This window comes from Stegostoma tigrinum, chromosome 10 (genome assembly GCF_030684315.1).
Source record: "Stegostoma tigrinum isolate sSteTig4 chromosome 10, sSteTig4.hap1, whole genome shotgun sequence".
NCBI lineage: Eukaryota > Metazoa > Chordata > Chondrichthyes > Orectolobiformes > Stegostomatidae > Stegostoma > Stegostoma tigrinum.
The window spans coordinates 74,834,323-74,860,999 of record NC_081363.1 but is presented as its reverse complement, the minus strand read 5'-3'; the positions used below and the strand labels follow the sequence as shown (position 1 = coordinate 74,860,999).

At 37.1% G+C, this 26,677-nt stretch overlaps 1 protein-coding gene across 4 annotated transcripts in view; it reads right to left on the bottom strand.

The window, feature by feature from the left end:
- The window catches only part of pcnx1 (pecanex 1), a 248,492-nt gene that overhangs the window by 89,796 nt on the left and 132,019 nt on the right, over window positions 1–26,677 (bottom strand). For 3 of the 4 annotated variants that reach the window (XM_048537155.2, XM_048537158.2, XM_048537156.2), the window contains 9 exons: window positions 21,688–21,769; window positions 17,022–17,079; window positions 15,728–15,942; window positions 11,673–11,826; window positions 11,548–11,580; window positions 9,908–10,079; window positions 6,592–6,702; window positions 3,864–3,955; window positions 219–328 (listed from right to left, as the gene is read on the bottom strand). In XM_048537155.2, the coding sequence (XP_048393112.1) occupies window positions 219–328; window positions 3,864–3,955; window positions 6,592–6,702; window positions 9,908–10,079; window positions 11,548–11,580; window positions 11,673–11,826; window positions 15,728–15,942; window positions 17,022–17,079; window positions 21,688–21,769 (1,027 nt within the window). The remainder of the gene's footprint in view (window positions 1–218; window positions 329–3,863; window positions 3,956–6,591; window positions 6,703–9,907; window positions 10,080–11,547; window positions 11,581–11,672; window positions 11,827–15,727; window positions 15,943–17,021; window positions 17,080–21,687; window positions 21,770–26,677) is intronic. The other variant, XM_048537157.2, reaches the window with a different exon arrangement.

The following is a 26,677-nucleotide window of genomic DNA, read 5'->3' as shown; positions in this document are numbered from 1 at the left end:
CTTTAATAGCAGAGCAGACTCAAGAGAACATATTCCTGACCCTATTCTTATGTTACGACTTGATTAAATAACTTTGTTTCTCTCTTTACAAATGCTGCCTGACCTGCTTAGTATTCCCAGAATTTTCTCTTTATATTACACATTTATCTGATCCTTTGGATTTGTTCAGCTATTATAAAAATTTATGATGAGATGCTTCTTGCACTGGGACAACTTACATCAGTACACAGGGGTCACTGCTTTGTCTGCTCAGATGATAGCAGACTGCAACCAGGAGGCCACAAAAGACAGAGAAAAGAACTGGAACATGCTGTGCATCCCAGGGATCCTGAAAGGCAGCAGTAAAAACAATATTTAAAACTGTTGAAGACAAAATGATACTTACTGTTTTTTTTGTCATTTTCTGTTGCACCACATTAAGTTAATGATGCTTTGATCAAAATATGGAATTGGTTTGTAACTTGAAGTTAAATGGGCAAGATCCACTAATAAACAGGATAAGATACTCACCTTAAGGTAGATCTTACTAAAGAGATATGGTTTCAAAATAAAGCTAGGCTAAGAAATAGAATACAAGAAGATCAGAGGATTAGATAGGGTGGACAGTGAGAGTCTTTTTCCTGGGATGATGATGTCAGTTTGTACAAGGGGCATAGCTGCAGACTGAGGGGTGATAGATTTAAGACAGATGTCAGAGGCAGGTTCTTTACTCAGAGTGTGGTAAGGGCATGGAATGCCCTGCCTGCCAATGTAGTTAACTCAGCCACATTAGGGGCATTTAAACAGTCCTTGGATAAGCATTTGGATGATGATGGGCTAGTGTAGGGGCATGGGCTTAGATTAGTTCACAGGTTGGCGCAACATCGAGGGCCAAAGGACCTGATCTGTGCTGTATTGTTCTATGTTCTATAATCAGCTGGATAAAGTTCATTTAAAACAAAAACAAACCAGTGCAATAAAACATTGAACACGAGTTAATTGCTTCATTTACAGTCAAACATTGAAGAATCTGGTTCTGTGAAAGGTATATCAAGCTAAACAATTTTTTTTTAAACTGAGTCATTGAGGCGATGAACGGAAGGAAATTACTGCGTGCACTTTAAAAAGAACTCTTCAAAGAAACTGTTCACTAAAATTGAAGGCATGGAACTGGAGGCAATCTTGTGGCAAAAAAAAACACCAGACAAACTGAGATTGATGAGCAATGTTCAGTATTTCTTCATAGGGGCCCCAGGTCTCCACGCTGTGGACAATTGAGCACAATTTTTAAAAAGGAAGGCATATCCGATTTTGCATATGATATTAAGCTTGCAAGTATATCGAACTGTAAAAATGACAGCAAAAGTTGCTCATGGCTATCAAAAGATTAAGCCAGCGGACATTATGATTACACATTCAGTTTAACATAACAAGCACGAAATAGCGCACTTTAGTCGTAAAAAGCAGCATGAGAATAGTGCTTGCTCAGGAAATACTAGAAATAGATTAAGGAGGAATTTAAAGGTTCTGACTAAATAATCTATTAAAAACTGGCATGCTGTTGCAAAGGCCAATTAAAAGGATTAACTGCACACCAGGTTTCATCACAACAGGAATAGAACAACAAAAACAACTACTGCAAATTTATTATCACTCAGACCTTACTCATAGCACTGTGCTCAGATTTTTTGCATTACACCTCAGGAAGGATACAGTGGCCTTTGAAAAGGCAATAATTCAGCAATAATTCACCGCAGTGACATTAGGGGTAAAAGAATTTAGCTATAATTAATGACTTTGGTGGTGTTCCCTTCAGGTGGGGAAATTGAATGATTCAAGCCTTTTAAATAAAAAATGGTTTATAACAGAGTAAAACAGGAATGACAAATAATAATATTTGGAAACTTCAGGAGCAAGAGAACTATACCTTAGAAATTACACGAAAAATACATCCGTAAAGCTATTTGACCATGTGAACTAACGCTTCCAAAATGAGCCTCTAGCATTGAAAGGATTCCAGGTTTCATCTCCACTACTCCATCTGGAAGCTTATCTGCCTTCAGGAAAGGCAGCAATTGTATTTTGATAATGTATTTTATGGTCAACATGGTGAAGAATTTTAACACTTCGGAAGGAAACATTTTCCATTTTAGGAAGTTAGTGTTAACAAATTAGGTTTTGCAGCTAGAAATATTTCCTCTACAATAAAATAAATGCAAATGATGTAGATGTTCATTCTATCCAACGGATCCTTCAGTAAAAAACTCAAATTTCTCCCTATTTCTGCCAGTCAGTCAATCCTCTATCTATGCCAATACTTTGCCCCCGACACCATGGGCTCTTACATTATTTAGCAGTTTCCTGTGCTGCACCTTGTCACGTGTCCTCTTAAAATCCAAACTGGTTATGTCCACTGGCTTTCCTTTATCTAAGTTACTCGTTGTCTCCTCAAATAATTCTAACAAGTTCGTCAAGCACGACTTCCCTTGAAAAAGCCATGCTGACTCAGCTTTAGTTTACCAAGCACTTCCAAGTGCTCTGCAATCTCATCCTTAATAATGGTCTCTAAAACTTTACCAATGGCCAGGATCAAGCTAACCAGCCTATAATTTTCTGACTTTTGCCTCCCTCCAATCTTAAACAGGGGTGTTACATTCGTCATTTTCCAGTCTTCTGGGACCCTCCTTGACTTCAGTGATTCCTCAAAGACAACCACCACAATCCACCAAATGCCTCCACAATCTCCTCAGTCATCTACTTCAGAACTCTGGGGTGCTGTTCATCTGGTCTGGGTGATTTACCCACCTCTTGTCTACCTTTCAGCTTCCCTGGCACCTTCTCCGTTCAGACATTCAACTGGCAAGCAAGACCCCATTGCATGCATTAAACTGCTCCCTACATATCAGGAAAGGACTGACAAACTGACTATCATGTCTCTTGAAAAAAGATGACTAGGACACAATCTAACCAAAATCTAATTTAAAATTATGACAGGTTTGACAGAATAGCTATGGGAGGAATGTCTCCTCTTGCAGAGGGGAAGAGCATAACAAGACGCCCTCTGTCTAGCATGATCACCAATAAATCCAAATTGGAATTCAATAGAAACTTCTTCACTGGAAAATAGGTTAGAAGGTGGAATTTGCTGCCTCAACATGTGTTTAGGCCAAATATAAAGATGCACTTACAGGAAAAACAGAAAAACATGAGGGAGAAAGAAATTGATGGTTACAATGGTAGATTTTGATGACAAAATTTGGGAGGAGGCTTAATATGCGGAAAAATACCAGCATGGACTAGCCAGACCAAATGGCCTGTTTCTGTATAAATGAGTTTTCAATAAATGAGTTTGGACAATTTCAATCAACCAAATAACCTCACAATATAAACGTGCTATTTATTTGGCAATAATTGAGAATTTCATTCAAAGAACAAGAAATAGCTAGTTGAAGAAAGTTTCAGAGGGCTGCTCCTGAGGTTAACAGTTTAACTTTAAGCCCTTGAAACCGTACAAAGGAAGATAAAAAGGCTATTTTCCAGTGTTAGAGAACTGAGTGAGGCAGATTAGTCTTTTGGATACTTCAGACAAGCCAAATGTATTGTGGAGCCACTGAGCAGAAAGAGGAAGAAATTTAAAGTTTTTACTGAAGGATCAGTGGATGAAATGAAAGACTATCATCTGTACTTACTTCATTGTAGGGGTAACATTCCTAACTGTAAAACCTAATTTGCCAACACTGATTTTCCAAAGTGGGAAAACATTCCCTTCTCCAGTGCTAAAATTCTTCAACTTGATGACCACAAAATTCACACAAAAAATACAATGGTTGTTGTTAAAGATTACCTTTGCGGCACAAAGAGTAATATTAAGTAGAAACACTTACCCTCAGGGCACCATAGCAAAGTCCGTACAACAAAGCTACTGCCACAATGCTACGAATGAAACTGTAAAGTGCTGCAAGGAGGTTTGTGGTAGCTGGAAAATACAATTTTAAGAAATTGCTGGATATTTTTCTGAAATCAATTTTTTGGTCTGAAAATTAAGCTAGTTATTTTGTTTAGAACTCATATAAACCCATTTGCTTAAGCATTAGACAATGAAGACATAACAATAAAACAGAATGCACTCAAAGTTCTGCTTAAGTATTTAGTTTTCAGGGTTCTCATCGGCAAGCAGTTATACTCAAGAATTATTACTACATCCATGCGTTCTCCAATATTTTTCCAAACTTTTTACTCTTTCATAAAACAAATAAATGCACTGAAGTCAGTGGAAGTAAGAACCCAATTGGGAATATTCTTGCATCAGAGTTAAAACATTGTGGGGTCAAGTATCACTAGCCTGGCACTCAATCACACTGCTGCACAAGATGTCAGTGATGTTATCCTTCAGACTTCCAGTTAAACTAAGTCAATGTCTATTAAATCATTGAATCAGTATAGTGTGGAAGCAGGCCATCTGGCCCATCAAGTCCACACAGACCCTCCAAACAGTATCCCTCCCACACCCACATCCTCTATCCCCAGCCTTGAAACGCTGCATTTCCCATGGCTAACCCCCCTAACCTGCACATCCCTGGACACAATGGGCAGTTTAGCATGGCCAAACCACCTAACTTGCACATGTTTGGACTGTGGGAGAAAACTGAGCACCTGGAGAAACCCATGCAGATGAGGGGAAAATATGCAAACTCCACACAGACCGTTGCCTGAAGGTGGAATCGAATCCGGGTCCCTGGCATTGTGAGGAAGCAGTGCTAAACACTGACCCACCATGCCACCTTACAAGGTTGCAAAAGCTTCCGTTGTATTATTCAAAGCAGATCAGTGAATATCTTCCCTATTTTCTGACCAAAATATATTCCTCAATCAACAGCACCCTAAATATATCAAATGACCATCTACCTTTTTACTCAATGTCGAAGTGAATAACTTGACCAGATTTTGTCAGAATTTGGAAATTAATAGAACTATTTTAAATTTGCAAGGGATGAGATCAAATTCCCATCAGCATCATGACTGTATAGCAATGTTAATATCCCCATGCAGACCTTGTTCAAGTGGTCCCTTTAAATCTAACAGGTGTGCATGCCCATGTCCATGTCCATGTCCATGCAAAAGATGTAAGTGGTTTGAAAACTTAAACAGATCGTCTGCACATTCCAAAAAATTTGAGTGTATTGGATGACATGTGGGAGATGGAAAGTGATTGCTTCCACAGACTATGTCTAGAACAAAGGAACACTGAAAATATATTGAAGAAATGTATGATAGAAAAGGCTGAAATGCTTGTGGACTACTCTACCAGAACTGTTGACTGAAGTACAGAAAATTGCAATATTTAAAAATGAGTAGCTTAAGAAGGGGATATAGAAAAATAGGAGTAATATTGTGTGCAGAAGATAAACACCAAACTGGGCAACTTGAACTGCTTGTTTCTTTATGCTTTATACTTAAATCTATCTGGGAATTTGCATGCAACATGGACTTCTCAAAATTAATTTGTTGCCTGTGAATTATTTTGAAAGACCCCAAGTATTGAAAAGTTGAGGCATCCATGTAAGTAGAATTCCTTTTCATATGAAATGAATACACTTGAAAACAAGCCCTGGACTGTTGTATGTATGGTGGTATAATAATAAACTAAGCTGCCAGTTGTGAGGGGCACAATTGTTACACTCAATGTGTTATGTTGAGGTATTACCCTTAGAAGGAGATGCATGCAGATGGAGGCAAAAATAATCCACAATGTTGGCACAACTTTTCTGGTCTCTGGATGTTTTAAGATAGGGTGTACTGTCTAAAATGCATCAGGGCTTCTTGCTGATCTCCGTGGGAATTGCCCTGGAAGTTTGAACTTACAACAGGAAAATCCCCCTGCTTCCCAGGACTCTCATCAAAAGTCTCAGATTCTCAACTTCAAACAGTTTTGAAAATCCTAGTCTAACTACTTGGCAACTACACAACTGATCTCCTAGTCATTCACAATGCCCACCACCCCTCAACTCTGCCACTACACTCCAAGCTGAAACAACTGCACTCCCAAACCACTTTACCCACTCTAACCACTTACTTCATCCATTACCGCCCATTCACTCATTCATTAACACCCACATTGGACATTTAGGCTTAAAAACTACAGCCAATGCCTCAAAAATAGAGTGTGACTTCCCTTTCCTTCCTCCAAACATTAAGTCACTAAAATGGAACACACTAGTTGCATTCTTCTGAAGAAACAAAAATGTGGAGCTGCTCAGAAGTGAGTGGCACGTGAGTGGGGACACAACTGCAATCCACTGGTGACTGCAGCTTCATGGAAGATTTCAGTGAACATGATCTCTCCTCGTTTAAAACAAAGCAAACTTCATCAAGAGCATCAATACAATGAGCTACAGAAAATACTGGAATTCCCACATGGGGGATGTTCAATTTAGGTCTTAGAATATACTGCAGATGGAGACTGAAGCGAAAGCAAGGCCTCATAATGCAAAAGATTGTGATATGGTTATAAGGCCATTTGGCAATCTTATTTTGAAGACAATGAAGCATGATGCTGCCAGCATGACAGACATCTGGCATACTAAAATATCCTTCAAACATCAGAATACTCACCATTTCCACCAAACACGTGGATATCAAATTGCTCACAAAGGTACATCACAAATGTATTCACTTGTGGAAGCAACCCAATGAAGAATATGACTGGGAAACACAATGTAAATGCTGTAAAATAAAAAGAAAAAGCAATAAGCATTGTGGGCATGATTAAAATTAAACTGAAATTAGACAATAAGTTTCAGTGCTATACATATTCCAAATACCAGCAATGAAGTCAGAAAGGAAAGAGGATCATAGCAGTCTTTATATGAGAAATTTACCAAAATTTAGTAAACTTTATACAGATTCGTTAAAGGTGCACAGACATTTTAATCTTTGAAACAGTAATCTTCAGGTATCAGTACTGACACTCCAAATACAGTGCAAATGAAGCCAAACAGATAACAAAAGTACTCCAAACACTTTACTAGTATCATGATTGGCACTGAATAGTTTCTTTATAACGCTATCACCAAAAGAGTAGAATTATTGAAACATGTACGGTATAAAATAGACTATACAAGTTCAAGTCTTATCACAGCATTTTATCTCCACGTGTCATCTAATCTCATTCTTGTCCTGGTTTCTCTGTCACCTTCAATGTTCTTTTAAACAGTCATCATTCCTTTACTGAAAATAATTAGATGATGATTCAATAAGCATTTGTGGGCATGAATTTATATTCTAATCAGAAACTATGTAATGCTATGTCTTCTAAAATTCACTTGGTTCCTCTTTGTTGTCTTATATTTGTAGCTTCTTGCTGTCTTCTCATTAAAGTTCAAAACAACGGCTACTACATACGTTATCTTAACCCTTCATAATCTTAATAGTGCCCATCAGGTCACCTTCGACTTTCTCAGTACCAATTTAAAACAAAGGCTCCAACTTTCAAAACTCTCCTTGTAACAGTAATTTCTCAACCCGAGAATTCTTCGAGAGATTTAATTCTATACCTCTTTCACAGTAACCTCAGTAACTTTCCTATATTGCAGTGACCTAAGTAATACATCAACTTTGACGAGACTCTAATATGTCAAATTAGTTCAATATCATCCTTTTGATTTTGTATTCTGCATTTTGATATTAAAAAAGGATATTTTGCTTGATGTTATTTTCTATGTTTGCCTCTTTTAAAAACTAACACAACTGCACAAGATTCCTCTGCTTCTTTATTTCACATAAAAACTGATCCTTCAAAGTGCACTTCTTTTGCTTTATTTCACATTTTTAAATATTCAACTGCATCTGCAAACTATATTCCCACCCTGGCAGTATACGTCCCCTTGAAATACTGACCACTGTTTAAGATAATTTATCTTATTAAACCTATCCTACCCTCTTTTCCCACCTATCAAATGGGTTTCACCAGCAAATTTCAATGGAATTTCTCAAATTCCCAAATGCATTTTTTTGTCAATAAAAAATGGTCGCGCAAGTAGAATGAATGTGGATGAAGTAAGGAACTGCTACTATGTCAGGAGTTTCTTAATGATAAGTCATCACAACCAAAATGTTCATTTTATCTTGGTGATTGAATGCAGAGCCCACTAAATGGTTATGTATTGCTCTGTCTCTCAATATGCCTCAAGAGAAAGCAAGCAATTATGTCAACTCCAATAACTGGTTCAGATAGATGTAATGACAGTGCAAGATCAGTTGTTGGGGTGATTTTTTTAAACTCAGGCTTCTTTCAAATAGAATTTACAGAAAACCTACTTAGCAAGTTAGACTTCCTGGAATTATGCTTAAGTAAATCCTGAACAGTCTCCATGAAAAATATACAACACTAGATTTACTCACTGTTGTTTTTGTTTAAAGTACTTACATCTGCTATCCTTGCAATGGTGCCTAAGAATCGCAGCTACAAAGCAGCAACCTCAGTCTACATTGTTCCTGTAAACCAGCAGTTTTCTCATTAGAATATACGGGGAATTAATCTGTGTCTGAGTAAATGATCCTTTCAAGAATAACATCTACTAACTGATGAGTTCTATACTGATAGAAAAAGTCAAAAGAAATTAATATAACTAGGTTGGTAATTCAGATCAGTTTCTATAATTGCAATGAAAGGTTGGAACTAATCAATTACATTGCTATAGATCTGCCTACCTAATTAATAAATTCTTAGTTTGCACTTAAGTAATTCCACAAACTTAATTTGCTTAACTATATATGCTGTTAGTCTACCAAATCACACTGCTTTTAGTAAGGGGGCAGTGTGCTCATTAAGAGAGAAACATACTGAGAACAGAGACGACATTTGGGTGTAAATGTGAGAATTAACGCTTGCATTTACTTCACCAAAATCAGCGAGCTTACCTGACAACACAACAATGACATCATTTTCATGAGTCAATGATTGTGACAGTTTTGAACATGCTTATTCTATACAGTCCAATTTTAGCTGGCAGAGAAGAACTGAATTTCTCTCATTGTCTTCCTTTCTCTAATACATACACATAGACACACCTGGCAAATTAAGTGGTGTCAAAGTGTTATTTTTGGACTTGGTATCACTCTTTTGAATTTGTTCATTGAGCAGAATGAAAAAAAGTAACAATTAATTCATAAAACTAAAACAATTTTGTCCAAGGTTTCCTGTAAAGTTGTCACCTGTTATCTAATGCGGTGCACTGTGTAAATATGAACTCTGTAAAATGAACAAAACCATTCCACCTTTACATGAGAAAAAACTGTCAGACACAAAGTCAGGGCTATTTAAAAATGTGACTTTTACCATCCAGTTGGCAATAATGTAACTTAACGTACAACTGCCCTAAGACAACAGTCTGGTTCAAAACTTGCCCTGCAGCCAGACTATTGCATACTAAACATTACTATATTCTTTTTTATCTAAACTTAACAAAGATCTACGTAGTGGTGTGAAGTACTCAAAACAATACACCAGTTAAAAAGAGAGCAAACAAGTTCGCTTAACTTCCAAACATAACTATTTCTGCTTAAAAGAGTTTCTTTGGAAGCGATACCAAGTCATGTTTTTAAACTGGAAAGCTGTTCATGTGAATTTTCTCTCAGCAAGAAAGCTAAAAATCATATCTACTGTCAGAGAGGAAATTTTGTAAAAGAGGTGCGCCTATACTAAATCACCACTTTGAAGACTGGTGAGCAACATGGTAATCACATTATTTTGAAAAATAAAAACAAAATCCACTTCATTGTTTCCTAGTCAGAAACCTCATTTAGGTGACCTTTTAATTGAGATTTAACTGGTTTGCCTTGATTTTGTAAACCTTTTAAAATACCTTTGAAGAAGATTCAATTATTTTTATTTTTCAATCCTAATAATCTTTGATCCAATGTTCCTTACCCATGACAAGATCTCTGGCAGAAGTCAAAAGTGAAGGGCTGGTAAAAGCCACTCCATACATCTTAAATCTTGCTGCTGATGTTTGTCTACTCCCATAATTCAACAGCCAGATCAGGCCACAGCACACGCAGAAATAGACAGGCCTACTATAGGCTATAATGCGATTATGCCCCTAGGAGAAAATAAAAATTCACAATATAATTTCACTTCACATACACACAATTCTACTATACTGATCGGAGATTCATCTCCACCTGCAAAAATCAAAATCAACAAGGTCTTTGCATTACTATCTGGCTGAATCATATTCCGCAAAACCCAAGATTGCTTGAGTAGAAACCCAATCCTAGCCTCTAAATATTTAGTCTTATGAATGCATGGGTTACCCATGTACTAAGCAATGCAATTACTAAGGCATTGCTCTGTACAGTGCCAAACTAAACAATATAAGAATGGTTTCACAATGCTGCCTTTCAAAGTTAGCTTGGGAGCTGGCTTCTGAGTGACAATGCAACTTTTAAGCAGCAAAAAAAAGTGTGGCACCTTTACACCAAACTGACAGCATGACTTCATCATTAGCTTGTCTAAAACAGCTGTTAACCTAACATAAACTTACAACAGTTATGAGAAATTGTGCATATTGGTGAGAAGAACAAAGTATTTGAGGAGGCACATAAAGAGTTAATTATTTAACATCAAGCAACCAATCGCAGTGCACAAAGATAATTTCAATGAGATTCAATTATATGACCATGCAAATGTTACAACATTACGAAAGAGACTGACAAATGGGATGTCACGTATAATTCAGGGTTCATATGTTTAAAACAAGCTTGATATTTAACTATATCTGTAAGCTAAAGGTATTATCGAGTGTTTCATAAGCTATCATTTGCCAATTAACATATTTGTCATGTGGACATCTCCTTTCCTAGCAACAGGATGAATGTGGCACCAAGTTAAGTGGATCTACAAGCATTCAACAATGTTGATGTCATACAGGATAAGCATTCAATCACGTATTTTTACAGACAACAAATCAGGAACTTAAATGTATTGAATTTTTCATTTTTAATTAAAATTTTGTAGGGAACAAAATAAATGGTTGGAACAGATACATGGGATTGGAGTAGAAGCTAAACTATTTCAAACCATTTCTCCAAACAATAATTATTGCGACTCCAGCATGATGGAGAAATTTGACATGTCATGATTTAAAATTATTTTTTCAGGAAGAGTGAGATTGTTTAGCAGTAATTATGAAATTAGTATACTGCAAAAGCCCAAATAATTCAACAAGGTGCAATATTTACAAAGAATTTTACATTAGAATTAACAGTATAAATGGGCATGTTTGTCAGTGCACTGATTACAACCTGACTGTGTTCTCGGCAGACTTCATCTGTACATCTTGCAAAGAATGACAGTAATGAGTGACAGCAGCTTCTGGTTCCATATTTAATTGTACACTGTGGGCTTCAGAAGTTGAAGCTTGCTGTCAATTTAGGGAAGTTAATGACTGCAAGCACTGAATGTTTCACCACAATTACAAAAATCCAGGTCAATATAACACAAGGTACCTATCATGACACTTTCCCACTAAACAATGATTTTTCAAACAGAAAACTGTTTAAACTTACATGTCTTGGAGAGGAGGAATCAGGCTGTACACTCTATTAAAATAAGATGCAATAATTGTAATTCATTCATTCATTAATATTTTGTCATATAATGTGTAATAACATGGACTACAAACAATCCATACCTTCAGAAGGGAATACTGGCAGCTGGCAATAACAAGGCAAAACTGGAAGACCCAAATGTCTTTAAAGAACCCATCTATTAACAAAACAGATCCAAGGAAGGCAACAAGAATTGCCAAAACAACAGCCAAAACATTCTCCATAATTTCTCGATTCCTAGGAGTAAATCAAAAATATAATATTATTCCTGAGTAAGAGAGCAGACAATTCAAAATTGGGCATACAAAATATAATGAATCCATTTAATTTCCCAATTTCGCACAGACCTGCTTGGAACTTTAACAGAAAGGGATGATACTCAGCCAAATACCATTCCACCTTATGATTTATTTTTGGTCTGCTGGTTTATAGTTATTTGAATTTACCAAGTACAATCTTCACAGTGCCACTTTTACCTTCGGAGCAGGATCTGCTCCAGGTTTCCAATGTTTACTCATTCAGTTGTTTTGACAAAAAATCTCAGCACAAGTCACTTCGGTCAAAACATGTAGGCAGGTACAACTGCTTTGACACAGTGACAGGTGACAGTTCCAATAACATGCGAATGTGATTTAATCAAATATGCTTGAATAATAATGACAGCTATCCAATGTTACCTTTCCAAATTTAGGTCTGGAAGAAAGCAAGTATTTTCCCCTCAGGTAACATTGTCAAAAGCTCAAAAGATTAGTCAGCTTACACTTGCAGCTGGGAAACAAGTGGGCACTTGTTTGGGAAATAATTTCAAAGCAGGAGAGACGAACCAGCTAAAAAAAAATTACTCTTCTCCCTCTTTGGTGGCATTAATTCAAGGAATGTGAATGTCATAGTCAATGGCACACTGTCTTAGTTATCTAATCTAAATAATTTCAATAGCACAGGGAAAGTTTCTTCTTTAAAAAAAGGTCTATCTGGATCTGCTTCTGAAACCACTGCTCCGCAGAACCAATCAGCCTGGAATACACAGGAGTCAGAGGTCAAGCCTGACACTTGGAACATAGCACTGAAGGCCGTTTAAAATGAGACCTGGATTGTAGCAAGCCACAGTGTAAATGAGACTTAAGTCCAATGTATTTGCTGATATTCAGGTAATAATGGTCAAGAATGATGCAGACATTTTTTCCACTATTATCAGCAGCAAAACCTTTAAACTATAACTAGTGTCATGCAGCATGGAAACAGACCCTTCAGTCCAACAGTACACACTGATCATGTTCTCAAACTAAACTAATCCTACTTGCCTGTTATGGTCCCACATCCCTCCAAACCTTTCCTACTCATGCATTTATCCAAATGATTTTTAAATGTTGTAACTGCACCTGTATCCTCTACTTTCTCTGGCAGCTAATTACACACACAAACCACTCTCTGCCTAAAAAAGTTGCCCCTCATGTTTTCTTAGCTTAAAAATATGCCCCTCAGTTTTGAACTTGCCCAGTCAAGGCAAAGACCCCTGTTACTCACCCTATTTATGCCCCTCATGATTTTACAAACCTTAACAAGGTCACCCCCAATCTCCTATGCTCCAGTGAAGTGTTTTTTAAAAAAATTCAAAACCTTCATTCCTGATAAAATTCTAGTAAATATTTTCTGAACCCTCTCCAGTTTAATGATCTCGTTTCCATAATAGGGCAACCAGAACTGCACACAGTACTCCAGAAGAGGTGTCACCAATGTCCCGTACAACGTCAACATGATATCCCACATCCTATATTCAAAGGTCTGAGCAATGAAGGCAAGCATGCTAAATGCCTTTTTAACTACCCTATAAACCTATGAGGCAAATTTCAAAGGATTCTGCACCTGAACCCCTAAGTCTCTCTATTCTACAGCACTACCCAGGGCCCTACCATTACTTGTATAGACCCTACCCTTGTTTGCTTTATCAAAAGCAATTCTTCACATTTAGCCAAATTAAACTTCATCTGCCACTCCTTAGGCTACTGACCCAATTGATCAAGACCGCTTTTTAATCTTAGATAATCTTTTTCACTGTCTACTATACCATTAATTTTGGTGTTATCTGCAAACTTACCAACCACGCCTCCTATATCCTCATCCAAATCATGAAACATAATGACCAAAAGAAGTGGATCCAGTAACAATCCCTGTGGAACACCACTAGTCACAGGCCTTCCACCCAAAAAAAAACTCCACGGCTACCCTCTGTCTCCTAACATAAAGCCAGTTTTGTATCCAATTGGCAAGCTCACCCCGAATCCCAATTAGTGTACCATGCAGAATCTTGTCAAAGGCTTCATTAAACTCCAAGTAAACAACATCTACTGCTCTGCGCTCAATCTTATTCGTTATTTCATTAAAAAAACTCAATCAAGTTTGTGAGACATGATTTTCCTCACACAAAACCATGCTGACTATCCTTAATCAACGCTTGCCTCTGCAAATGTATGTAAGTTGAATTGTGTTTTGCATTTGTGAATAGAAGCATAGAAAACTGGAGCAGAAGTAAGCCTTTTTGCCCTTTCAGCTTGCTTTGCCGTTCAATGTGATCGCAACTGACATGTTCGTACAAATCCATTAGAAGAACTTCTTTCTTACATCATGTTACATCCATTCCATCATAAAATACTCAAGAACTAAAGAATTATTTTATGAATGGCCATTTGACAATTTACTTGCTATGCTCAGATTTCAGTACAAGCTTTATTAATATAAGGCAAAATACATTCCACTAAAGTGTACAAACTACGCACATATTAAGTATAAAATGCACAAAACCATTTAGCTCAATTTACATGAAATCTAACTATAGTGACATTGATAAATCACTGCATATTTCCATTACAGCAAAATTAGCCAAAGGGATTATTTTCTACATTTCCTTGAAACTGTACCCAATATGTAGAAAGCATAAATGTCAAGCATGAAATAATTTCAGTTTGTGATGCAATAAACTACGTTACATTATTCATATCAATTTTGTAGATACATTCATTCTGACTTGCATATTGCTCAACTAAAGCATGCCAAAATACAAAGCCATGATTATCACAATTAACTAGTCAATGAATAGGCATCAAGGGCCTATGATGAGAAAATTTATGAACATAATAACTAGATTTCACTGGATATGCATTTTCCATAGTTCACTTCCTGTTGTCTTCATTAAACTCCCTGTTGTCTTCAGTTCTCTAATTTTAGACTTTCATGGGAGTTCAACTAAATCCTGCAATGTACAGACTGCATTTCGGAATAGGAGCTGAAGTTATTACGTGCTGTGCACACCAGAGAGCTCTAGATTTCATTCCCACTGTTTGTTAACATTCGGTGGAATGCACAATGATTTTTGTTTGTATTAGTTCACAGGACAAAAAGCACTGCTGCCTAGACTAGGCCCATCCCAGATGGTTGTTCAGAGTCAACCACATTGTTGTGGGATTGGAGTCACATGTGGGCCAGACCAGGTAAGGATGACAACTCCTTCAGCAAAGGACATTCGGTGAAGGAGATGGGGATTTTGTCCCCCTAACAATTGACAATGGATTCATGGTCAGCAGACTCTTTATTCCAGATTTCCACTGAACTCAAATTCGACCATCTGGCATGTAGGAATTGAACCTAGATTCCCAGAACATTGAGTGATCCCTGTATTAACAATCCAGTGCTAATATCACCAGGCTATCACCTCCTCTACGATCTTAGTGACCCTGGTCTTAGGCCACTAAAAAGTTAAACAGAGCTCCCATTCTTCATCACTTTGTAACTATACATTACAAAAACCACGCACCCATGTACAGATACAAGATGAGAACAATATTTGAGAATTATATGCTTTCCATGAGAGAATTATATCCTTTCCATGACTGAATAACATATTGCCTTTCACTCTCGAGTGTGCACGTAAAGAACAAATTGAGACATAGGCAACTAGAGGTGTGCTGACAACCATGGAACTGAACACCAGAGGAAGAGGAAATAAGTTCAGAAAAGTGGAGATGAGAGAAAAGGAAAAAAAGGCTTTATTTCATGGCAAAAATTTTCAATTCAGCTACCATAATATAATGGAGTACAATGTAAATTCATGTCACTGTCAGCTTAAGCAGTTATCACCTCTTACCTATCAAACAATGCCAATAGGGTTAGGCGGTCGAAGTTCACTCCTATCCATATTTTGGGAAGGATCCAGAACCTGTAGTAATGCTTGATTCTCTGGGCCTCCTCTTGTGGCTGGATGTGATCTTGTAGATCTGGGCTAAGATCAGTGTCCTGCTGTTCCAGGAGATCAGGATCAATTGTCAGCAACCTGTTCAGTCGAATCTGTGGAAGAGACAACTGTAACTGGGTTAGGTCAAAGCTGTATTGAAAATGCACATGTGCAAAATTGCACTAGGTCTTTGATTTGAAGAAAATCAAATTAAATGTTAGCATTATTCTTTTGAGCCAAACAAGTTGGCACATCCCAGCACATGAATTTGTACGTTTAAAACAAAATGAAAACCTTTCCAAAACAAACTGGGTGCTCATCACCAGGAAGATTTGAAAGAACAGAATTTCATTGAAAACCGAAGTTTGAATATTTCCACCATTATTCTTTGCATTTCTATTTCCTTGAAAATAACAATTTTGTGTCTTAAAAAACAAAAGAACCATGAACGCTGGAAATCAGCAACAAAACAGAAATTGCTGGAAAAGCTGAGCTGGTCTAACAGCACCAATGGAGAGAAATCAGCGTTAATGTTTCGAGTCTAATGACCGTTTCTCAGACCCTTTTGAGCGAGACCTGCCAAACTTTTTCCAGCAGTTTTTGCTTCTGCTTTTTTTTTTGTTGTCTGCCAGCCTCCATCAGCTGTCCTGTAAGAGTATTTGGAACATAATGTGGAATTATATTAGTTCCAGTGGTGGAATAACCTAATTAGGCTGCATTATTTGTTTGTCTACAACAGTCAGAGACTTTAATTAGGCCTACGACAAAATAAATTTGTTTTAACAGTTTTAATATTCCAGAGGCATTTATTATCTCCATATAACGGCTTTTCTGTGCAGATGTAAATAGAAAATCAGAATGCCATACATATTGGGGATCTCTTAGGCATGCCATTGTTATTTCATAGATAAAGTCCTACCTGAATGAACAAAAATTACTCAGTATCCTAATATATTCTCATCCTGCAATACAGATAAAAATATCTTCCTTGATCAATTAATTAGAAAAGCCACAAAATCTAAACCAGGATCTTAAGGGATTTACTCAAAACCTTTAGTATGCATTTCTCCGCCCTCCGCCACACACACACTAAATAGGTTGAAACATTTCCTGGTCATGTTATAAATCTCTCACTGCACATTGCCACCACTGTTGAAAACTGCCAAGTTTCATTTACATCACAAACAGCATTATACCAAATACTTACTAGATCGTGTGGATAAAATCTAACTGAGGTAGAACTTGATAGATGGGAATCTGTGTCCCTGTAAAGAACAGAAGTAAAATTGCATTCACTGATGATAAGGGTAAATCCTATCTGTTTTGCAAACACATGAGTCTGTATGGTAAATCAACAATCTAGTTGATTTTCAGTTTTTATTTTGTTTTAATCGTGGCTATCACTATAAATAGCTTGAACGTCTCAGGACAGTACAAGAGGGAGATTTTAATCTTCAGAAAAATGTTGACATTTTACAGTTGAAATGTTACATAGCCCACAAGATGCAAATAACAGGCTAATCTTAAACTGAGGGACTATTAAAAAAAATTGCTAGTACACTGTCTTCTCTTTCTGATAAATACAGTTAGTCAGTCACCAGTTCTACCTATATTCAATGTGTGTTGAAGGATACAATCAAATGCAGGTGAGGAAGTGGTTTAGATCTGCTTCCCATCTCAATTGTGGTTGGCCATGCAGACATACTTTCAATTGTGACAACCCGATGCGATGATGAACTGCCACCTTTCTGTTAGACCTCACTTTAAAAGGAAACATTAGCAACCATCTGTCCTGCTGACTAGCTTAGTTTCATAAATACACCAACAATGCAACTACAGGAGTCTGGAGTCCGGAGTCCATCCTCTAAATTAGGAGCAAATTATCAAAAGAGTACCGAATAATTTAAAAAGGAAGGGAAATTTTCCAAATTCAAACGCACATCTGTGCTGAGCTAGTGTTCTCAACCAGCATGCATTGCAATTGCAATTGCCTTGAATCTTCCTGGAATAGGGAGCAAAAATTTTCTGAAGTTTCTGGTCCTGAACGTTATCTAATAAATATTATGCAAAATGCAAAGGTGACGTTGAGAATGAGGAAAACCTGGACTTAAAAGCTATGATTCCATGTATTTTATACAAATTAAGAAACCTGCAATCGCTCACTCTCCACAGTTTTGAAGACTAGATTCCTGTGTAATGTATTAAGCACACAGCCAAAATTAACACTGTATCCCCAAGCATAATAAAAGAAATGCCAAAAACATTAAATGGAAATAAGGAGCTAGAAAAGAGCCAACAGGTACAGATCAGTCACTGTTGAATGCATAGCAGATCAGGCACGAGGGCCTGATTCGTCAATTGTTATTTCTATGATTAAATTTTCAAGACTGAGACTGATGGGCTTTTGTTTGCTAAGATGTAACAATAGGATATCAGAAAGGGCAAGTAAATGCAGTTAAGTCACAAATCATCCATAAACTTAACACAATGATGAAACAGGATTGAGGACCTCAATAGTTTACTGTCACTGTCTGTGCACAGATTTTGAAAATTATTATACACATGGTGGTTATGCCAGCCAAAAGAGGAGAATTATCTAGCTTAATCCCATTTTTAACTCTTGGTTTGCAGTACTGCAGACTACAGGACTGCAAACTGATATTCAAGTACTTTAAACAAGTAACAGGTTTCTGCTATTACAATGCTTATAAATTCTAGATCCCAAGGCTCCTAGCGTAGAAATTAAAATTCTCTGAGCATTCTGTCAATAAGTCTATACTTCTTGGTAACAGAATTCTCTAAAAGAAATATTTCTACCTCCTTCATAACTTTATACCAATTAGATTCAATTATATTTTCCATCAACTTCTTCTGTTCCAAAGAAAACAAATCTAATCTATTCAAACTGGTTACAGTTTTCCAAAGCTACAATGTTGTCATAAAACTTCTCTGTCATCGTTCTCTCCTGTGAACACATCTTCCATGTTAAGGTCACCTGAACTGTATGCAATATTTCAGCTGAGGCCTAACTAATGTTTGATACCGTTCTAACATAATGACATTGTTCTTATACTCATTGGGCAGAATTTTCCATTGGGAATTTGCAAGTCAGTTGGGAAAGTATGGCAAGTTCAGAAAAATAAGATTCATGGCATTGGCATCTGCAACCACATTGTGAGCTGGCTAGCAAGCGGCAAGAGACATCTTTGCATCTCATCTGTATCTATTTTGTGTGGGAGGAGGGAGGAGGGAGTACGCTTAGGAGGGAGGAGTAGGAGGGAGTGTTTAGCTTAGTTGGCTAGATGGCTAGTTTGTGACACAGAGAGACACTAACAGCATGGTTTTAATTCCTATACTGGCTGAGGTTACTTTGAAGGACTCTAAGTAACCTTCACCCTTGCTGAAGGCATAGTGCCCCTCAGGTTAAATCACACCAGTCATCTTTCTCTAATGAGACAGCATCTCTATAGTCTGTAAGACGATAATGATTCTACCTTTATTATCTAGTCTACCGTATCCCCATGCGCATGATAGAAACCAGATGATGATAATTCTTTACATGAGAGTCAGAGTGGGTACCTGGAGATGCCAGGTCATATCCTGATCTTCCATGTCTGCATCCTGGATAGCAGTCTCCGACATCTCAGTTTATGCTCCATGAACAGCAACCACATGCATTACATTCTCATGGAAAATCTCCAATCCAGCCACAATACAGCTCTCCTCTTCAATGCAGCAGCCAGGCCACTTTTCACACAACCTCACTGATTGGAACAGGGTGCACCCTTAGGCCTCCTTGCTTGTTCTCTTAGTTCAGTTTTCACCTACTTGAATGCTTATATTTCTTTGCTTGACTTTTTGGTGCATTGCCACCTGACTCAGAACTTTAAGGTTCACAGTACATCTACCTTGCCTTGCTGTTTAGCGCAGACATAAAAGCTAGGCAACTTTTCATGGCTGTCAGCAGTGATCAGACAAGGGGGTTGATAATGTTGCAGTATAGCACTGTGCCACATGATGACATACCTCCAGCAGCTGAAGTAGTAAACATATTGTACGATAATAGGCCAAATGGCCATGCCCCAAACTTTAAGGGGAGTAGTCCTCTACCAGATCAACACAGGTAGCCTTCAGTCAAAGGCAGTGTCTAGTCTTAGTCTAAAAATTTGGGCATGGTCGAGATCAGAGGTTGGGTAGCACTGCAGTTCCAACACAATCAGTAGTAGTTCACGGTAAGGCACTCAGGAAGCTTCACAGAGGTCAGTGAAGATCTGATCATGTTTCAATTGAAGCTGTCTGTCAAAGTCAGTCCTAAGGTGGCCCAGGGTCAGTCCTAATGTGGCCACAATGAAATTCAAGGGGAGTTATCAGTGGTCACTGTTATGGTGGAAAAGCTGGACAAGTTCATTATGGAATTGGAGGCCGCATGCTACGATGTTGAGGTGTTCATAGTTGTGAAGGGGATAACAATATATAGGGGTGGAGACAACAGTGTATCAGAGGGTGTGAACATGTCGAAGCACAGTAGTGATGAGGTCAACAGGGAGTGCAGGGAAGTAAGGCACATCTAGATTTGGTGGGGAGGGAAAACTTCTTGATTATCAGATTGATAACTGTATTTCAGTCCATTAAATGCAATCTGAAATGGCTTCCATTCTCATGGAAGTCATAAGTACGTATTGGCAATGGAAAACAGCTGCCACAAAGGAAAGCATGCCCAACGGTGCCTGAAACACTTAATTACTTGTCTGATTCTCTTTGGAAGAACAGAACTGAACAAGATGCACAGTCAAGCAGTTTCACAAACTAACTTTTGAAAGTGGATTAACTGTTAAGCCACTGCTTAAGGCAGCTCTGGACAAGCTTTCTTTTGTTGGATGAGATAGAGGACCGAAATTTACACAAAATTATGAAGCATCAATTTCAGAGAGTTTCACTGAGGGTTTCTCTCAGTTATCTCATGCAATTCACTGCAGCTCATCTCATTTTGTATGTACGGCTGCTTTTTTAAAAAAAAAAGTATCATTTATTTTGGACTTGCTACGATAAACTTAAATTTTGCAAAACTTATGAAAATATATTTTTACTTGTAACTAATCAAAACCAGTAAACATTAAATCAGATCTTTCAAACCTACTCATTGTAATTGATGAAGATGTTTCACTTTAGGTTAAATGAACCCCAAAATCTTACAGTAGACTAAGTACTGGCATGTAAGTACACTGAATATCATTGGTTTTTGCATTCCATATTTAAGAGTTGTGTATTCTCGACTAGAGAAAGTTTTGATAACAAGAACCTAGCCAAAATCACAAAGCATTAATTTAGTTAAGGGGTATACATAATATAAATCAATGAGAGAGTTGGCAATAAAAAAAAAGATTAGCTTGAAAATGACTACAACTTATAAACAAGGTAAACCTGATAAAAGATAAAGCAATAACACAGCAGTGTCATAAAATAATCAAGACCACATAGGAGCCTTAATAATTCTTAACTTGGAGTCGCTCTAGCACAAATACAAACCTAACATCAGTACCTCGCTTTGCAGTTGCCTATCTCCTGCCAACGTGCTTTCAAATCGAAAAGCAATAATTTCCACAACAAAATTACAATGCTTAGCAAGTAGTGATATGTACGAAACAGAACAGCACAACATGCATATATTATATGCAATTAACTTAATTGAGAGATTCGCAGGATAGTAAGTGTCGAAGTTAATATCAACAGATGTTACCAAGGGTTTCTCAGGCTTACTGCCTGAAGTAGACAACAATGATGCTTTTTTTGAAAAGTATAGAATAATTTGAAATGACATCATGGTGACTTTCCAATTAGGCTAATTACTTCTCTTTCTCAGCCTAGTTACATACCAAATATTGTTTGATGTCCTTCTTGCGGCAGTTTCAAAGTTCACAAGTGACATGTCACAGCCCCCTGTTTCATATAATTTGCCTGAAATAAGAAGAAATGCTTAAAAAGAAACATAGAGGGTTAAAAAGCTTTCAAGATATCCTTTAAAAATATCATTTGAATAATAATGATGAATACAGATTGGTTCACAAATGAACAAGAGAAAAATAAGTTACTTCAATAAACTCCGGATCCAAATTCCAGTGTGTGATGTAGTTACTATCGGCATTGATAATATAACCTACAGAACAACCATCTACTCCATCAGGCAACATTCATGGGAGCAACTTAAGCGGCAGCCCACTGAACTAAACAGTAACAAACTAACCTCCAATATTTACAAATACGTTGTTCCATCTCTTAATAAAAATTCAATATTTCAAGGTCTTAAAATCAAGTACAAGTTTTATTCAGAAAAAATTACATCGCTTAAAAAAAAAAGCAATTTTGGCCAAACCAGCCCATTCGTTCCACAAAGGTCTGCAACCAAACACATTACCTAAGCAAAATTTCAAATTAATTCCATCCACTCCAAGCAATTCGTTTCAATTGCCTTCCCAACTGACTGACTCTTATCAATAAATAATTGCTTAATTTAAACAGCTTCCAAAATATACGTGCTACTACTGGGAATAAATGTGCTTATCCTGAGCTGCAATAAACTGAAGTAACACAGTGAGACTTATTAAAACTAACAGCATATTTAGTTGATGGAAGAGTCACTTTGCAAAATCATTGTACATTAATTAGATGGTTCAGTATTTCCAACAATTAATATTTGTACTTTCTTCAAGGTGACTTTTATGAAGGTAGAGGCCATCAATTCCAAACTCTGTTCTTCTATCATGCTGAAAAAGGTTTCAACCATTATCTTGTACTAAAATATTGCACGAACGTTAGGCAGAAAGTAACATACAAATACATTTAGAAAGTCTTGCTAATTATGGCCCCAGTCTTTCTTTTAGCAGAAACAATCCACTCCTGTTTATCTTGGCCATTATTTTCCTATGTGATAATTAATTACTGTTCTTTTTCTTCTCAAGCTTGAACAAGCTTAATAGGAAAGCAAGGGTTTAGTCAGAAAACCAAAGTCCCAATTTGTTTGAGGTTCCCCAATCCAGAACCAATCCAGCTACAACTTACTTTATTAGTCAATTATATGTTAGCAATATGATCAATTCTTCAGATATCCTCCCTCTTATATTAATGAAAGTCAAGTATTGCTGGGAAAAGGGAATGTTACCAAAGTTTTTACATCTTAGGCTTATCAAGTAAATTTGCAGGAATACCAACGTTAACAGAAAACAAGATTAATACTTCTGAGAGGACAATGCAGATTAGTTGCCAAGCAGACTCCAATTGGTAGAGGCACTACTGTAGAATATATACAGTTTAATGATGATTGTCAGTTAACTGCCAAGCTTTAGTTAAATCTTAAGCCAAGCAGGGTAGCTCTGACTTGTCACTAGTCAAATGAAAAGCTTTAAGAAAATATGCCTGTTTGTCCAGCAACTCTCAACTTCTGTGCCAACAAATAACCATTTATTAGTGAAACACTGCTCTTTGTGAATCACATATCACTCTTGGATATTTCCAAAACTTATGACAGGTTTTGTGCACATCTGAACCAGTTACCCTCACATAATCCATCACAGAAATGATGTTCAAGTATACCTGCTTTCCTCTCAGATTATTTTTTGTGTTGTTTTAGGATATGTTATGTTAAATATACACTAAGTTATAGTTGAAGCACAGTCTGACTCTCTCCACCAACTGAATAACTGTTCTGTCCTTCCTTTTCAAAGCCTTCCCCACTGTAGCTACTTCTCCTGTTGATCATCTGAGCATACAATGCTCTCGATATTTACTTTGCTTTTTCTAATATTTCTTGGTAGGACATCTGAATCATTGTAGACGGACTTACTTCATATACTTTAAAAGGTCAATAAAAATCATATCTATTCTATTTGTTCAAAGACAGTTCTTTCACACTCCTTACAAACTGCAGCTAATATCTTTTCATTGCTGCACCTTTGACCATTTTCAAGGAGTCTCGGAATTTTACATCATTCAGATCTTTGGGCTAGAAATTCACTGATACAACTCAGTCAAAGATACTCCTCATACATAGAAATAGTACAAACTGCAGAAGCTGGAGAATCTGAGATATCAAGGTGCAGAGCTGGATGAACACAGCAGGCCAAGCAGCATCAGGAACCCTGCTCCTCTGATGCTGCTTGGTCTGCTGTGTTCATCCAGCTCTACACCTTGTTATCGCATACTCCTCATAGACAATGGCCTAGAATTCACAGGGAGTTTTCATGATAACTATCAGTACCCTTCTAACTCTAATATCAACCTCAGGATTGAGCACAAGTACAAACTACCACAAATATTTTGAATTTGAGACCAGTCATTCACTACTCTGCCATATGCTGCACTCTAGAACAGACCAGCCCAGTCATCTCTAACTGTCTCCAGCCCCCATCTGACTGCTGTGTATCCAACTGCAGCAAAATCAATTGATTTGTTAAGAACTTGGCCTTTGCTCTCAAACCAATCAGGTTAACTAGGTTTTAATTTCATGTGACTAATGACTACAATTGAACAACAACCCTCGCCCTGAAATTATATGTTACGAAATGTCTCTTTTAGTTTGTTTTTCTGGTATTTCAGCTTCTACCTTCACCCATGTGCATTTTCAAATCCTTATTTCACTTTGCTCTGCTGGTGGCTGCCAAAGCACAGAAGCCCAACATTGCAGACAGAGGCCATTCTGCCCATCTAGTCTGCACAATCTCTCCGATGGGCATCCCAAACAGATCCACCCTCTTACCCTATCCCCATGGCCATACATTTACCAAGGCTAATCCTGGACAATATGGAGCAATTTAGCATGGCTAATCCACCTAAACTACACACCTATAGCACCCAGTGGAAACTCAGACACATGGGAAGAATGTGCACTCTCAACACAGACAATAACACAAGGGTGGAATCAAACTCAGTTCCCCGGCGTCATGCTGCCCTGTAAAATATGGATTACTGCTTAGACATTATTAAACAAATGTGAGACAATCAGCAGGAATCATGGCGGCATGAGTAATTGAATCAAATTCAAGATAATTATAAAGTGGATAAACAACTGTTATGAAATAGATCAGACATATGTAGACCTTCAAAAAGCATCTGATGAAATGTCAAACATGATGCATTGAATAAAGAGCATCATTATGCCTAGGACTGTTGGCCTTGCAGAGTCTCTGTCAAGAGAAAGCTAACCTAAATGTTGATAGCACTGAGTAAGATTAAGTTCCTACTTTTTAGATTTGAGAGGTGTAGCTGGTGCATAAGTGTGGCCTAAATACATAAATAAATTAAACATAAACTGAGAGGGAATATCAAAATTTGCACTTGATGCCAAATTGAAGATCCAACAAATATATGAAGAGCAAATTACAATGCAGAAGGTATTGGTAGGTCTGAGGTGTTGATACAAATGTTCACTGTCTGGGTGGGTTACATAAAGTGAAGCAGTATATTTTGGGAATAGGAAATCGATATACAAAATATAATGGTAAAGTACTCAATACAGGAGACAAACAGATAAATCTATAAATGCAGATTTAAAGATTTTACAAAGCAGGACTAATGGTGGAAACAAAGAAGAAACAAAATTTTGTTTGAGGCAAGTATAGTTTATAGAAAAGCAAGGAGATGACGACAATAAGTGGTTAATAATTTAAGATAACTAAAATAAAACCTAGAAGTCTAGTTGGCAAAAAAAACAAATGTTTGGCAAGTGGAAAGATCAGGTGAAAAGCAACCCAGTAATAACTTCTTTGTTACAAACCTTACCTTTAATAAAAATGTAACATTAGAAGCCCAAGGAGGAAAAGGGAGAACTGAGGTTAGATTGGATAGCTCATGGATTCACACACAGCAGGAGGCCATTTCACCCAGGCCTTTTGAACAGCATGAAATATAACAGCAGCACAGCTATTTCTATATAGTGACATCCTAGGATTTGATTCATAGCTAGGTGTTTTATTCAGCAGATTTCGGCAGTCAACCTCTTAAACCAAAATGGTGATGACAAGTTTATAAGAGTAAACTGTTGATAGTTAATGCAGGATTTAGCAATACTGAACATTTGTTTAATCTGTAAATTTTATAAAATACAGGCCTGGTGCTGGGTAAGTACAACAAATGTTTCATGTTCAAACACACAAAACTTACTAAAATGTAAGCATAATCAGATTTGCTTTTGCAAGTAAGTAACAAATGACCATTGATAAGGAAGTTGATTCTAGAGATTCTCTCAAATATGCAGATAAGTCAATTCTTAGGCACGACAGTGTGTTTTTTTTTGTGTGCATTTTAATAATGGGTGCTAAACAATTGGATTTCTCATCCTATACCTGTGTCAGAAAGATTGTAATTTTGATAGTCCTTTTCTCAGACCACAGCTTTTTAAAAAAGTTACAAGTTAAGAACATTATGGAGACAGGATAATTGGAAAAATGGTACATTTAAATAATTTCTGGAAGTACCTTACTCTTAAATTTAAAGATGAGCACAAAGGCCAGCTTATTCTTGTTATGATTCACATGTGCATTCAGTATAGTCACCTGTGCTACATGTAATGCAACAGTACCTGCACCAGAATGGCCATTTATTTGGATCACAGTATCACTTTACTACCTGTTGATCAAAACGAGTATGTCCAAATCTAACTGCATTTGGAAACTCTTTTCAATTTTCTAGCTTTTTGTTTCCATAAATCAAGCTGAAATTTTTCTAAGCTCATTCTGTAACAGTTGAGTACTTCCATTATTGAAACAAAACCAAAATTAATTGCGTTAACACCAGTTCTTCAAGACACATCTAATATTAAAGATTCACAACCCTCATAGAAAACTCAAGCCTGCCTGGTTGCAAAAATGCAAA